The sequence below is a fragment of the Hemiscyllium ocellatum genome, chromosome 14 (assembly GCF_020745735.1).
Source record: "Hemiscyllium ocellatum isolate sHemOce1 chromosome 14, sHemOce1.pat.X.cur, whole genome shotgun sequence".
NCBI classification, from domain to species: Eukaryota; Metazoa; Chordata; class Chondrichthyes; order Orectolobiformes; family Hemiscylliidae; genus Hemiscyllium; species Hemiscyllium ocellatum.
The window spans coordinates 26511853-26527912 of NC_083414.1; the positions used below are offsets into that span (position 1 = coordinate 26511853).

Below are 16060 nucleotides of genomic sequence, written 5' to 3' on the forward strand. Positions count from 1 at the left end.
GCAAGATGCCAGCTCTGGATAATTTCCTTCACAATGATGGTCAAGTACCAGAGTGTGAAGAGTAGTTCCTGGTTTGCAGTGTCTGAAGCAGAGCACAGCTGGGGTTTAAATGTATTGCCAGTGGCATAAACGTAGCAAACTCTCGGCAGCAGTGACCACTTGTACTTTTGCTGCACAATTCCACAAGCCGATGCCAAAGATGCAGGTTGCATATTAAATGAGGAAAGGAGCAGAATATCGTGTGAAAGAGGTTGACATGGGCCAAGGTGGATTTGCCACCATGAATTGCACTCAGGAAAACACTGCCAAAAATGGGAACATTTACTCTGTTGTATCCATTACATATGGTTTTTACTATAGTATTTATATTTCTCTCTTATGTTGGGCTTTGAGTATATACAGAGATGAAAATGTGTTGCTGGAAAAGCGCAGCAGGTCAGGCAGCATCCAAGGAACAGGAAATTCGACGTTTCGGGCCCGAAACGTCGAATGTCCTGTTCCTTGGATGCTGCCTGACCTGCTGTGCTTTTCCAGCAACACATTTTCAGCTCTGATCTCCAGCATCTGCAGACCTCACTTTCTCCTTTGAGTATATACAACTTAATTCATAAATCTTGAATTTAAGTTGAAATGACCCTAGTGCTCATTAATTTTTTTTCAGAGCTGCTGAGCTTTCTAGCAGGTGAATTACTTTCTCATAGAATTCACATCCATGTGAAATAAATTACTGTGTAAACATTTTATTACAGAATATTTGTTTAATAACTAACCTCAATAACTTAGTAACTGGATACATAAGTTTTAAAATATAACAATTAGGTCAATAAATTCTCAACAAATGGGTTGCTGGAAAATGAATTTAGTTCAATAAGCCCTCAACTTGGTTTTCAGTTTCAATTTTTTCAGTTTCTTGTGAAATTAATGTTGCTGCTATAATGGTTTCCACAGAACTTCAATGAAATTACTGCCCAGCACATGTTTAATTTTCTTCCACTCCAATTTGTTCAACCAATCCAATTCATTTGACCCTTCGAAAATCCCTGTTCAACAAATAGCTTCATTCTGCCCACCTTTTCTATTTGCTTATTCTATTCAATCTAATTGGATTTTCAATCCATTTTATTTGGTCCCTGGTTTAGTATTCTGAGCATTTATTGATCATTTAAGGGCATCAACTGATAGTGGACACAATCTTTCCTTAACAGACTTAAATTGGGCTGCAGGTAGAAAAATCCCCCAGTCACCACCTTCCCACTTAATTAAATATCCAGGCAGGGCATTAAATTCCACCACAATCTTCCTATATTTGAGTAGTTACTATCTTTCAAATGTACTTTCTTGGCTCGAAAACACCTGGGGGCATCTTGACATCATGAAAGGCATTACATAAATATAAATCATTTTGTGGTCTTTCTACTATTCTCAAATATTCCCGATTAGATTCGCAAAGTAGGTTTTTGAAGTTAATGTTGTGAACTTACACTCAATAAATTGTAACAAACAACAATATCATAAGGGTCAGATAATCTGCTTCTTGTAATGTTGAGGGAGGGATAAATATTGGACCTAAGTTTGAACTCTGTGAGTAGGTTGCACTTGCTAACAATCCTGAGTGTGCAAACAAATATGTTAACAGCCATTTTAAGGTAATCTCTCAAAGTTGTAATGTGTCTCATTTAGGTCACTGCAAACAAAAGAAATATGTTCAGGCCTTACCTTCTTTTTGAGATTGTAGTTTCCCATTGCTTCCCACAATGCAACATCTCAACCAGTCACAGCTGGGAGACTGGCAAACAAATGAAGCTGGATATCTAACTGGTTCCTGCCTCCACACCCCTTCTGCTCACAAATGTCACCATGGTTAACAAAAAGCAAATAGCTCAGTATTAAAAAACAAAAATTGCTTATCATGTCACACATGGGTTGAATGTATAGTTTACAAACTGCAAATGTGTGCCAATTGGGTTTGTCTAAGCCAAGAAGACTTGGCCCAGTGGTTATTTATTATTCATTAGCTGCTATAAATTAAGTGGAATAGTTTGGTTTGTTCTTGGTGAAAAACAAAATGATGTTGGTATTAGAGCTCAAGATCAGAAAGAGAAAACAGCCTGCAGGTCCATCCAGCTGAGTAGCCTTTCTTCTAATGATGTAAACATTGTGAACTGTGGGAGAAAACAGCACCTTGGAAGACTGCAGTACAAACTTTCGACCAGCATGACCCAAAGTAGCAGATAAAGATCAAGAATGCATAAACGGTTATTGAAAGGACAATTGTTTACTGCGCAGCAGTTTGAATTATTACGCCAATTCTAAGAAAATTAACAATTAACGTAATGTTAATGCTCATGAGCTCACAACTCTTGATTAGTATGTCAGGCTAAAGGACAGGACAAGGTCACCTAAGTCAATACCTTTTGGATAGTAAATTGTACAATGCTCTTTGCAACAATGGTAAGCTGCCAAAATATGTTGAATGCATCACCAAAGTGTTGTAGTTGACGAATAAAGAATTAATGAGAACGAGCAGCAATTCAAAGATGGCTGTGCACAACCACAACTAATACTGGTACCTGAGAGGTCAATGTGAATACAAATGTTGTCCCAAGCAAAGAAGAAACTGAGGAACCAAGACAGATAATCAGTGCGATTTCATTCAAACATTTTACCACAGCCCAGAAAAGCAATTTTCATACTGATTGTCACAATCCTGGTAAGTATGGGACATATGATGGTAGAAGTGGTATGGAACTCGTAATGAGAAGAGAGAGCACTATTATTGGAGTAGAGCCAGTTTAGAAATCCTGACATTGTTTGACCAATAACTGATAGATTTTTAAAATACAGATTAATAGACCTGGGACTAATGCAATATAAAATGAAAGACTTTGTATTATCTTTAATTTTCTGCTTGGCCCTTTAGTTATACAGTTCATATTGTAGTCTGACTGATTAAAATAAATGGCTGTGTAACTTGACACTTCATACTTCGTAATTGAATTAAATAGAAGCATTTGGATAAAGTATTGGGTGGTGAAATATATCTCATTTTGAAATTATGAAACAGGGAGTTGCACTTCACCAAATCATAAACAGATTTTTCGAGACTGTTTACATGGTTTGGCAGATTTTATAATCCTTTGGTTAGCCTACAAATGTTAGTATCTCTAATAAACACCATCCCAAAATATTTATTCTCGAGTATGTAAGCAGAAAGAGCCTCTAGTGACGTAATTAAGAGGATGTTATTGATTGGGATATTGGGATCCATAACCACTTGGCTTGAGAGGCTTGGGATCAAAGTCATCTTGATCCTACTTTTATAAGAATGATGTTTGAGGAACATCAAGTATCTTTGTGAGCATTGTTGTACTATTTAGGAATCATGATTCATATGTGCAGTGCCATCTTGGAAGCTTTGAAACACAGTAGTTCACCGTGGAGCATGAGAAATTCTAAGAACATCGATATGTTGGTATACGTGAAGAGTGTTTAAACAGGAAGACAGCGAAGAAGGTCATCTCAAAATACAACAGGATCTTGACCAGATTGGCCAATGGGCTGAGAAGTGGCAATTGGAGTTTAATTTAGATTAATGTAAGGTGCTGCATTTTGGGAAAGCAAATCTTAGCAGGACTTATACATTTAATGGTAAGGTCCTAGAGAGTGTTGTTGAACAAAGAGACCTTGGAGTGCAGGTTCATAGCTCCTTGAAAGTGGAGTCACAGGTAGATAGGGTAGTGAAGAAGGTGTTTGGTATGCTTTATTTTATTGGTCAGAGTACTGAGTACAGGAGTTGGGAGGTCAAGTTGCAACTGTATAGGACATTGGTTAGGCACAGTTGGAATATTGCGTGCAATTCTGGTCACCTTCCTATCGGAAAGATGTTGTGAAACTTGAAAGGGTTCCGAAAAGATTTACAAGGATGTTGCCAGGGTTGGAGGATTTGAGCCATAGGGAGAGGCCAAACAGGCTAACGCTGTTTTCCCTGGAGTGTCGGAGGCTGAGGGATGACCTTATTAGAGGTTTATAAAATCATGAGGGCCATGGATAGGATAAATAGAAAAAGTCTTTTCCTTGGGGTGGGGGAGTCCAGAACATAGGTTTAGGGTGAGAGGGGAAAGACATAAAAGAGACCTACAGGGCAACTTTTTCATACAGAGGGTGGTACGTGTATGGAATGAGCTGCCAGAGGAAGTGTTGAAGGCTGGTACAATTGCGACATTTAAAAGGCATTTGGATGGGTACATGAATAGGAAGGGTTTGGAGGGATATGGGCCTGGTGCTGGCAGGTGGGACTAGATTGGGTTGGGATATCTGGTCGGCATGGACGGTTTGGACCAAAAGGTCTGTTTCTATGCTGTACATCTCTATGACTCTATGAGGAGTCTGTGCTTTGCTAATATCTAAACTACTGTCATAGAAATCTGGAATGTCAGATGCAATAGTGTTGTCCCTTCCAGCCTCAAATGATAGAACTCAATAAAACAAGCTCTGGCCTGCACATACAGCTGAAAGGACCTAAAGTCAGACTGTCAATGCAGTGCTACAAATGATACAGTTAGCATTACCCCAACTTCGGATTTGTTTCCATTTGAAAAATGGCTACTCTATAGTTCACTGAAATGGCTCAACATTCCAACAGCTCCCAGGGTAGGATTTCTTGCACAATATTCACAAATCAGTATCAAATAAAGGAATGATTGTGAAAGCACTACACAATCCTACACAATGTGGAGGAACACATTAAAATTATCGTTTTGCTAATTGGTGTGGTATGAACATACTGTTCTTGGTTTATCCATCTTGTTCTCAATGCAGAACAGGGAGCAAGATAAGAAAATTTGCAGGAATAAATTAAAAGCAAAGGTGATGGATTTGGCATATAATAGAGGACTCTGGAAGAATGAGGCAGGATGTAGGTACACTGAATAGGCAGACCTTTAAAAGATTCATTTAAATACACAGAGATTGTGTAATAATATATTTTGAGTGGAAAAGCAAGAAATGGGAGGTTAAATGGAGAAAAAAGACCTAATAGGGGCATTAATACTACTAGAGCAACTAAATAATGATTGAACCATACAAAGCAGTGATAAGGCCACTGTTAGAAGATCCTACTCAATTTGAGGCATCACATTAAATAAACCTTATGACTAAATATGCGAAAGTGAGGACTGCAGATGCTGGAGATTAGAGTCAAGAGTGTCGTGCATGGAAAAGCATAGTAGGTCAGGCAGCATCTGAGAAGCAGAAAAATCGATGTTTCAGGCTTTTGCCCGAAATGTTGATTCTCCTGCTCCTCAGATGCTGCCTGAGCTTTTCCAGCATGACACTCTAAACTCTTATGATTAAAAGCTCATGCACGGTGAACAGTGTTTTTTCCACCGGGATGAGAAACTCTGGTTATGAGGAGAAAATGGAAAATGGAAATGTCAGGGGGTTTATAAGAGGATATTTCTCTGGCTTATAAACTTTTGCAAACTGTAGAAAGAGTGAAAAGGGAAAGAACATTACCTCTGTATCAAGGGAGCACCACTTTAAAATTTTCATTAAGAAAATGAACAGAGGGGTTAGGAGAGTATTTGGGTTATTTGGAAAATACTTTGCCATTGGGCAGAGTAGAGACAGAGATCAATGGACATCATAAGGGAAGAGTAGATGATTTGAAGCAGACAATGATATTGGGCTATGGAGAAAATAGGAATGAATTTGTTCTGGCCAAGAGTTAATACATAGGTAATAGGATCAGTAATTTCCTTTTGGTCAATCAACAATGCCATAGAGCAGCTTATTGAACCTTCCACACAAGAGGATTACTTGCTTCTGGACTTTCATTCCTATCATTGCAGAGCACAAACTTAGACTGATGAACTGCCAATAAAGGAGCACAGATCTGTCCCTCTGACTTAATGCATAAGTGGCTGACTAGATTGAGAAATGCCCTAGAGATTTGACACGCATTCTGCAGTGGCTTTTGAGAATCTTCTGTTCTCTTTCCATACACACAGCAAGTAAGAATGTAATTTGCCATATCTGTGAATCTAGGGTACATCTGCCATTAATTACACATGTAATTGTATGATTAGGTTCTTTAATATTTGAGGCCAGAAGTTGTTGAAAGTGCAAGTTGATGTCAGAGTGAGAAGGAAATTGGCATTTTGGAACTGAATGAACTGGGCCAAAAGCAATTTATAAAAGCAAAATACAAAAAAGGCAATAATGATTAAAACAGAAAATGCTGGTAATACGAAGCGTGGCAGTCAGCACCTGAGAGAGAAACCGAATTAATTGGAGTTGATCATGCTGCAACGATGGTAGCAGGGAACATTTAATTTGGCAAGAGGGCAGTGAGTAGGGGCCCATTGCCTTTCCACCTCTGAATTGCTGGACAGCATGGAAAATGATGCCTAGTTATCGGACCTTCCATTTTAATGAAGCCCATCTCACGATTCCCCCTCCTGTCATCATTTGAGTCAGCTTCGGTTCAAACATGGACAAAAGGGCTAAATTCCAAAGGTGAGGTAAGAGGGACTATCCTTGACATCAGGGTCATATTTGACCAAGTGTGGCATCGGGGAACTCTAGTAAAACTGGTATCAAAGGGAATCCAGTGAAAACTCTCCATTGACTGCAGTCATATCAGAGACAAAGAAAGATGGTTGTGGTTGTTGGAGGTAAGTCATCACAGCTCCAGGACACCTCTGTAGGAGTTTATCAAGGGAGTGTCCTAGACTCGACCATCTTCATCTTCTTCATCAATGACCTTATCTCCATCATAAGGTCAGAAGTGGGGATGTTCACTTATGATTGCACAATGTTCACCTCTATTTGTGATTCCTCACATATCGAAGTGCCCCATTCCAAATGCAACAAGATCTGGACAATATCCAGACTTGGGCAGTCAAGTGGCAAGTAACATTTGTGCCACAGAAATGCCAGGCTATAACCATCTCTAATAAGAGGCAGTCTAACCATTGTCCCTTGATTGTAAATGATATTCAATTCCCCCACTATCAAAATTTTGGGGGGTATTACCATTGACCAGAAATTCAACTAAACTCTCCATATAAATGCAGTGGCTACAAGAGAAGGTGAGAGGCTGGGATCCTTCAGTGAGTAAGTCACCTCCTGATTCCTCAAAGCCATCTAAAATTCAGTAGTCTGAAAAGTGATGGAATACTCCCCACTTGCCTGGAGAAGTGTAGCTCCATCAACACTCAAGAAATTTGATACCATCCAGGGCAAAGCAGCTCATTTCATTGGCTCCACATCCATAAATATCCACTCCCTCCACCACCACCTCCCTCAGGAGCAGCAGTGTGCACTTTACAAAGATGCACTGCAGAAATTCATCAAATTTACAAAATCTGAGGAAAAAGGTTTAAAAATAACATGAGGGACAACTTTTTCACATAGAGACTGGTTAGTATGTGGAATGAACTGCTGTAGTAGGTGGTGGATGTAGGTTCAGTTTCAATGTTTCAGAGACATTTGGATCAATACATGAATAGAAAAGGTTTGAAGGGATATAGGCCAAATGTAGGCAGATGGGATTAGTTTAGTTTGGGAACATGGTCTGCATGGACTAATTGGGCTGAAGGGTTTGTTTCCATGTTGTATGACTATGACTGGGCAGCATGGTGGCTCAGTGGTTAGCACTGCTGCCTCACAGCACCAGGGATTTAGGTTCAATTCCACCCTTGGGAAACTGTCCGTGTGGATTTCTTCCCAGTGCTCCAGTTTCCTCCCATAGTCCAAAGATGGACAGGTTAGTTGGATTGGCCATGCTAATTTGCTCAATCATGCCCAGGAATGTGCAGACTGGGGTGATGAGCCACAGCATTACATGGATGGGGTGGGTCTAAGTGGGATGCCCTTTGGAGGATCAGTGTGCACTCTGGCCGAATGGCCTGCTTCCACACTGTAGGGATTCTATGACTATAACTCTATAACAAAGGTAACAGGTACATGGAAACGCCATCACCTGCAAGTTCCTTTCCAAGCCAATGTTCCCAATTGAACATATACAGGTATTCCCCCCACCCCTCCGTATCTGCGAATTATACGTTCCAAGACCTGCTGTGGATGCCCTATACCGTGGATCGTAGCAAATCCTATCATTTAAATGGGAAACTTCTCTCCCACGCAGTTCCCTGGAATTATTTCTGAATGTTCCATGTAATATTTTCAGGCCGCGTACTGAAATCACGGAAACTGAATCCACAGATACAGGGGTTCTACTGTATTACCAAAACTGTCGCTGGGTCAATACCTTGGAAATCCCATCATGACAAGATTGTGGGTCTACTTATGGCACATGAACTTCAGGCAACTCACAACCACCTTCAAGGACAGTTAAGGATAGGTAATAAATGCTGGCCAAGCCAGTGAAAGTCACCTCCTGTGAATTAATAATAAGCCCTCTCCTACGTTCTCCTCCCATCCTCTGCATTGGAGGTCTTGTTGGGTATATTACTGGTAGCAGCTGTCATCTCCTTTGTGATGCTGATGAGCGATAAAGTCAAAGTCTCTGGATATCCAGCATCTCTCAAAAAGATGGATCTACCGTATCCCTGGCTCCTTGACCCAAGGGAATGCCCATCTTAGACCAGTTAAGCATTGACAACACTGGGGTTGCTCTCCAGACAATGAGTGACTCCTCCATCAATAACGTTAAATTCAGCACAACATTGTAAGTTAATGGCCTTTCATCATTGAAATAATAAAAATGAAATAAAATAATTTTATTTTTTTTATTATTGTGTCTTTAGTCAGAACAATTAATGCATTATGGCATGGACTGAACGTTATCAAAATTCCCTTGCAAGCTGTGGAGTTTAACTGTGTTGTCTTAATGTAAAACAGGTTAGAGAAGAAATAGAGTCAGGATTAACATTTTTACACTTTAACTCTCCATTTGACCCAAACCTGCTCAATTTGGGCATAAATTTTCCTTCTTCCTATTCCCAGATATGCAACTAAATCTACTGAAGAGTTTTTAGCAAATTTGAGCAAAGCTTCAAAATATTGATTTGCCTATCTTTGACTCCCAAAAGATTACTTTACGTCATACAATTCAGACCAATCCAAGTAATAGATTATGCCTTTTTGGAATATAGCCTAATCCTTTGTTGTTTAAAGTACAACATAAGCATAGCACAGCACTTGGTTCTGATCACAGGTATAATTGACCCACTCATTTCATGTAAGCCAGCAATTCAAGCTCTAACATTACTAATTTTATAAATCCCTACAATGTTGGGGACTTTGAATGATCCCTTGCAGGATGGTAGACTATGTTTGAATCATTTAGTGCTGGAAAGGTAGCCAGTAATCCATGCATATGACTGAAGCCCAACAAATATTTTACAAGGTGGGTGATAGTTTAAACTTTAGAACCAATAAGGTAAAAAAGATTTGGGAAGAGATGAGGAAAAATAGGAGAGTACTGCAAATAGTTAAGTGCCCTGACCTGATTTCGATGTCACCTTGATGTTTCCTTCATAAAATTGTTTCCTTCATAAAATTGTTTCTTTGAATGTAATATTTTCTGCTGAAAACCACATTGACATGTTATGCAATGCACTTTACACTAGTGGTATGATTCTACATTACACAAAGATCAGGTGGTTAAAACCACAGCAAAAATGTGCCAACCCTGGGGCTACTTTTCAAGCAGTTATCCCATCATGCAGGAAACAAGCAGAGTGACTACAAAGTTTTTTCAGTGGAAGCATTTGGTGGCGCAAACCACTTTTGAGGTTGGATGTCATTTGCATTTATGAGCAAACTGCTCACTACTCAGAAGAGATGGAGAATCTGGATCTCTTGCAGGAGCCCCTGCAAGTGCAGTTGAGTGTGAGGGAGACAACTCTGGTAAAGGGTCATAGGAGCTAGGACATCAATTTTCCTCTTTGATTGATGATCTGCTTATAGGTGCTCATTTGTGTTGGCTGTTCACCAATACTATTTAAATTAGACATTATCATAAAAATGATTGGAATCACTGACCACATGCATCAGATGATCTGTGAACTTGTTATACCTGATGAAAGTAATCACATCAAAATCCATCCCTTACTGACCACGGCTGAAGTTTAACACCTAAATGTGGATTTCCTGGGAGATTTTGCTGCATAAAACTGTTTTAGATTGGTGTTGGTACAAGAGTTTCAATAGTTATCCATATGAATTGTCATTTAATTACAAAATCCCTGTTGAAAGATTAACTATGAACAGAACTCAATGTTCTTGCTAATATCTGATATGTAATGAAATGTGTTCCATTTAAGCATGGTGTGAATAAAAGTGAAGTGTATTAAATGTAATGGGAGCATTTTCTGTGTTTTCAGTTAACCATGCCAACATTTCCTGCTGTTGTGAAGATTGGACATGCTCATTCAGGCATGGGAAAGGTAACTAATTCTTTGCAATTGTCTCAGCCAAAATTCTCTATTGCATCAAAAATATTTCTCTAAACTTTAAATTAGAAATTCTTCCTGCTTCCCAGTAATGACATGTTACAGAATTACAGTATGGTAGCACTGTAATTCTTTGACAATGCAAACCAGCCCAATGTGTCTACCGAGTACTGACCAAGTGCCTGCAAGATCAAAAGATTGTATGCAACGTAAGCTAAAACTTCCAATGTTATTTAACCAAAGATTCCTTCCGTTTGTCACCATTGGCATAAATTTATCCAATATTCAAAAGTTTATATCAAATTGTATTTTGTATAGATTGTATAGAATTATATTATTTAATGTAAGTAGATCAGATACTTACAAAACTCTCATGGAAGAAAATTGCTTCTATATTATTTCAGAGAAGTGGACGTAATCCGATTCTTTTCTCTTTTCTCTCTCTTCTCTTTCCCATATGCTGCCTTTATTGGATGCACCAGGTGAAAGTAGAAAATCACTACGATTTTCAGGACATAGCAAGTGTGGTAGCTCTAACAAACACTTACGCCACAACTGAACCTTTCATTGACTCCAAATATGATATAAGGATTCAAAAAATAGGCAATAATTACAAGGCTTACATGTGAGCAAATATTAAATATATTTATCTGAAAACTCATTTCCTTTTTTATCTTTAGTTGATTATTTTCAATAGCTGTATTGGTGTAAACTTTTCCTACTACTACTAGTAGTACCTACTACTTATGGTGAGTTCCTACTACTTATGTTGAGTTTTTTCATGCTGTGTGGTAAGTGAGTACCACTTTTAATAAGATACTAATGCCTGAAGGATGTTTAAATCCACAAACAGGAAGTTGTTGCTGCTTAGAGAAACACTTAGTGTACAGGCTGGTTTGCTGTAGTCATGTGATTTCTACTTCACCAAGAAATGCCTTTCACTGAAGTTTGTGGGAGTCACTAAAACACATCATTTGTAACATGCTGTCAGTGTCAGCTGTTGAAGGAAACAGCAACAAGTACATTTTAAAAAGCAATCTAGATTCTGAAGAAGCATCAGAAAATGTTAACTCTGCTTTCTCTCCAAGGATGCTACCAGACTTGCTGTGTTTTTCTAGCAATTTATGTTTTTCTTTTACATTTAGTGGGTGAGTCTAAACTGCAATGCATTTTCTAGCCCTTGTTACTATGGAAATTAAATGAGATATGGGGCAGAATTGGAATTTTTTTTCACACTCAATGTCAAAAAACTGAAATAGTAACAGAGTTAACTAAAAACCAGACCATATAAGAGTACCATATTGCTATTGATGCTGGGGAAAGAATGCTGCAAGCTATACTGCCGTCTAGATCTCAAAGGGGAGAGAAATGGCAGACAGGAGAGATTCTGTAGGATTTGAAAACACATTTTGAACCTCTATTAATCTTACTTATAAATAGTATGTGTTCAATATCAGAGCTCAAGTTTAATATGTACTACATCTACCCTATAATGTGGAAAATTTCCCAAGTTTATCTTAGACACAAAAAGCAGGACAAATCCAACACAGCCAATTACCACCCTATCAGTCTCCTCTTGAACATCAGTGAAGTGATGTAAGGGGTCAGCATTAGTGCTATCAAGGGCATTTGCTGAAAAATAAATTGCCGATTCTGAATTTGTGTTTCACTTGGGCCACTCTGCTCCTGACCTCAATACAGTCTTGGCTCCAAGAGAAGAAATTTTCTCATCTCCATCTTAAATGGGAGACCTAGATATAAGTGACAGTTTCTGAGTTACATTCTGGAGGGTGTCCTGGAGATACAAAGGGTTGCACATGTTCGTTGGCACTTCCACTGCTCCATAAGAACAACACAAAATAGTCAGTGTATTTTCTGGAGTGGAAGTTATTGTGGATGATCTGATACTTTATTAAGACATAATGGAAGGACACATTGCAGACCTTGATCAGAATCTATTGTAACTGCTAGAGGTAGCTCAGCAGATGAACCTGAAGCTGAACAAGAAAAAGATGCAGTGAAGATGCCTAAATTCAGAGCAGACAGTAAAAGTACTTTGCCCAGATATTTTTTTCATGGTTCATTCAAGGAAAGTGGGCTCCACTGGCTGCTCATGTATTGCCCATCTGTAAGCAAAATATGGTGGATGCTGGAAAACTGAAATAAAAATAGGAAGTGTTAGAGAAACTCAGTAGGTCTGGCAGCATCTGTGGAGAGAGAAATAGAGTTAATGTTCTGAGTCCAATATAACTGGAACTAATTCTGAGGAAGAGTTGGACTTAAAATATTAACTCTTTCTGTCCACAGATGCTGCCAGACCTGCTGTCTATTGTCTGTTGAGTTTCTCCAGCATTTGCTGTTTTTGTTTATTGCCCATCTATAGTTAATCTTAAAGATTTCATGGTGAGCTGCTTTCTTAAATTTTTGCAATTCATATATTGTAGATTCACCAACATTTCCTGACATGGTGAGAGCTGCTAGTAGAGATGCAGTGACCAAAAGATGTGAAAGCAGAGCAATGAGTTGTTGGATTCCTAAAAACTTTAGCGAAATTCTTGCCTAACTTTCTCATCCAAGTATGAAACTCTACATAAGCTCACTGCCAAGGATGTGCTGTGATATGGGAGTATAGGACAAGAAGTGATTTTCACCAAAACTAACTAACTAACTAACCAGTGACAAAAACAGCAATACTGAGGTACTGCGATGTCAATGATGATATCACCTTGCAGCATGATGCCATGAGATGGGATTTGGAGCAACGTTTATGAAACAAAAATAGCTATATGCATCCAGACTGTGAACCCAAACTAAATACTCAGGTGCAAATAGAGAAAAAAGTACCTAGCTGTAGTCCTTAAATGTAAGCATCTTCATGTTTGGGAGACAAAATGACTGGATTTCGGCAAATTCAAAGCATCTCCCTCAAACTTTCTATGTGCTCCAAAAGACTTTACAAAGAATATAGTCTTGTTTGTAGAGATATAAAGTTACCGAGTCATGCAGCACAAAAACAGGTCCAACTCATCTGCACCAAGCAGACAACCCAATCTGATCTAGTGCCATTTGCCAGCATTTGGCCCGTATCCCTCTAAACCTTTCTTACTCATGTATCCATCCAGATCCTACAAAATGTGGTAATTGTACCTACCTCCACTACTTCTTCCGGCAGCTTGTTCCATACACACACCACCCTCTATGAAAAAAAGTTACCCCGCAAGTTCTTTTTAAATCTTTCCTCTGTCACCTTAAACCTATGCCCTTTAGTTTGGATTCTGCCACCCTGGGAGAAATACCTTGGCTATTTACCTTGTCCATGTCCCTCATGATTTTATAAACTTCTATAAGGTTCCAATGCTCCAGGGAAAGAAGCCCCAGCTTATTCTGCTTCTCCCTGTAACTCAAACCCTCCAGTCACAGCAACATCTTTGTAAATTTTTCGTGCATCCTGTCAAGTTTAACAAATCCTTCCGATAGACGAGTAACCAGTATTCTAAATGTGGCCTCACCGATATCCTATACCACTGCAGTATGAAATCCCAACTCCCATACTCTATGCTCTGACCAATGAAGTCAAACGTGTCAAACACCTTCTTCAACACCCTGTGCACCTGCGATTCCACTTTCAAGAAACTATGCCCCTGCATCCCGAGATCTCATTGTTTAGGAACATTCCCTAAGGCCCTACCATTAACTATATAAGTCGAGCCTTGGTTTGCCTTACCAAAATGTCACACCTCACATTTATCTAAAGTAAACTCCAATTGCCACTCCTCGGATCATTGGCCCATCTGAACAAGATTCCATTGTACTCTGGGATAATCTTCTTCACGATGTACTACACTTTCTATTTTGGTGTCATCTGCAAACTTACTAGCTATACCTCCTAAATCAACATCTAAATCATTTATATAAATGACAAAAAGCAGTAGATCCTGCACCGATGTTTGTAGTACACCACTGGTCACGGATCTCTAGTATGAATAGCAACCTTCTACCAACACCCTCTGGGACTAGTTGACCACGTGGTACTCAGACTAGCTGATTACATGATACTCTGGGACTTGCTGACCATGTGGTACTCTGGGACTTGCTGAGCACATGCTGCTCTGGAACTAGCTGACCATGTGGTACTTTGGGACTTGCTGACCACATGGTACTCTGGGTCTAGCTTACCACGTGGTACTCTGGCTTTGCTGACCATGTGCTGCTCTGGTACTCTGCTCACATGCTGCTCTTGCTGCCTGTGCCTGCTACTGCTCTGGGATTTGCTTCTAGGACTAAGGGGAGAGAAAAGGAAAAAGAGGAAAGAGAGAAAAAGAGAAAGAAAGAAAACGAACTGACAGAATTGAAGAGATCTGTGAGTATGAGTCACAAAATAAAACTGAAATGACAGTATTCCGAATTTAACTTTGATAAAGGTAATTTCCAGAGCTAAGCAATGGACCGCCCATCAGAGTACAAACATTCAACGCTCTTAACAAGAGTCAGACCATGTACTGATGTGGCACCTACGTTGAGTAGTTGTCAGCTTGAACATACAATGAACATGAATGATCAGATATATTGCCCCAATCACAGACAGCAGCATACAACTACAGCAGCAGTGCCTTCACTAAAAGGAATGGATCAAAAGGTGTGATCTCACCACCTGTACAGACCATTTCTTCCAGAGATTCAGCAATACCCTGCAATGAAAATGGATCAACAAGGAGCAGGAATACAGTTATCATAGTGATAGCACTTCCCACATGAATGACACTCCCCAGAGAAGAAAAACTACCTTGGGAATGAGCAGATATCAGATAAACAGCCAATAATATTGCAAATACATGTCATTAGGAGACTTATGACTTAAATACTCTATATCCAATGCCTGTGTAGAGTCTGATGAAAGTAGAACTGACTAGATGTGACAGATTTGTTCATGAAAATGTCATTTTTGACTATATTCGGTAACTTGAAACGACAAAGGATTGTGCATGCAAATTTTTTGTACTTTTTTGTGAAAAGGGAAATGTTTGGAGTAATGAAAATGTATTCAGTACAGTATACAGAGGAACCTTGAATATCCAAATGAGATGGGTTGGCACTATTTCGTTCGGATAACATAATTTAGATAACTGATTCAATGCCTCTCCTCTGGGACTTGGAGTTTTCTGAAGTTTCCTTTTTCCTCACACTGCCTGGGATTAACAGAATGAGCACTTGTTATGTCCACGCCCCATTTTGTGGAACATTTTGTGGTTCAGATCGCTTACCTATTGTCAGGACTAAGCACGATTCGCCTGGTTGCACTTTATCCCAATTCGACACAGTAGCTTACTTAATAATGACAAATGACCACATTCTGTCTGTTGGCTGTCAAGTCATTATGGGTGCAGAAATTTAAGCGTTAACGTCAGGCAAAAATGGTAGAAAATACACAAGATGTTTTAAATTAGCACCCACTATTTAACCCTACTCACAACTGAATTTCCACCATTGTCAAGCGTCCACGTTGGACACTGTTTACACTCAATATCTATATCTAGGCAGCAGCACACCGCGCAACAGATCACAGCTCTGTGCCCCCGTATCCCCGCACCCCCTCCTTGCAGTATGCTCATTATGACAGATATAATTTGCAGAACATAAAT

At 39.3% G+C, this 16060-nt stretch overlaps 1 protein-coding gene across 1 annotated transcript in view; it reads left to right on the top strand.

The window, feature by feature from the left end:
• The window catches only part of syn2b (synapsin IIb), a 392491-nt gene that overhangs the window by 316005 nt on the left and 60426 nt on the right, over positions 1 to 16060 (top strand). The window contains exons 6-7 of the mRNA XM_060835534.1: positions 10353 to 10415; positions 10904 to 11046. Coding sequence (XP_060691517.1) covers positions 10353 to 10415; positions 10904 to 11046 — 206 coding nt within the window. The remainder of the gene's footprint in view (positions 1 to 10352; positions 10416 to 10903; positions 11047 to 16060) is intronic.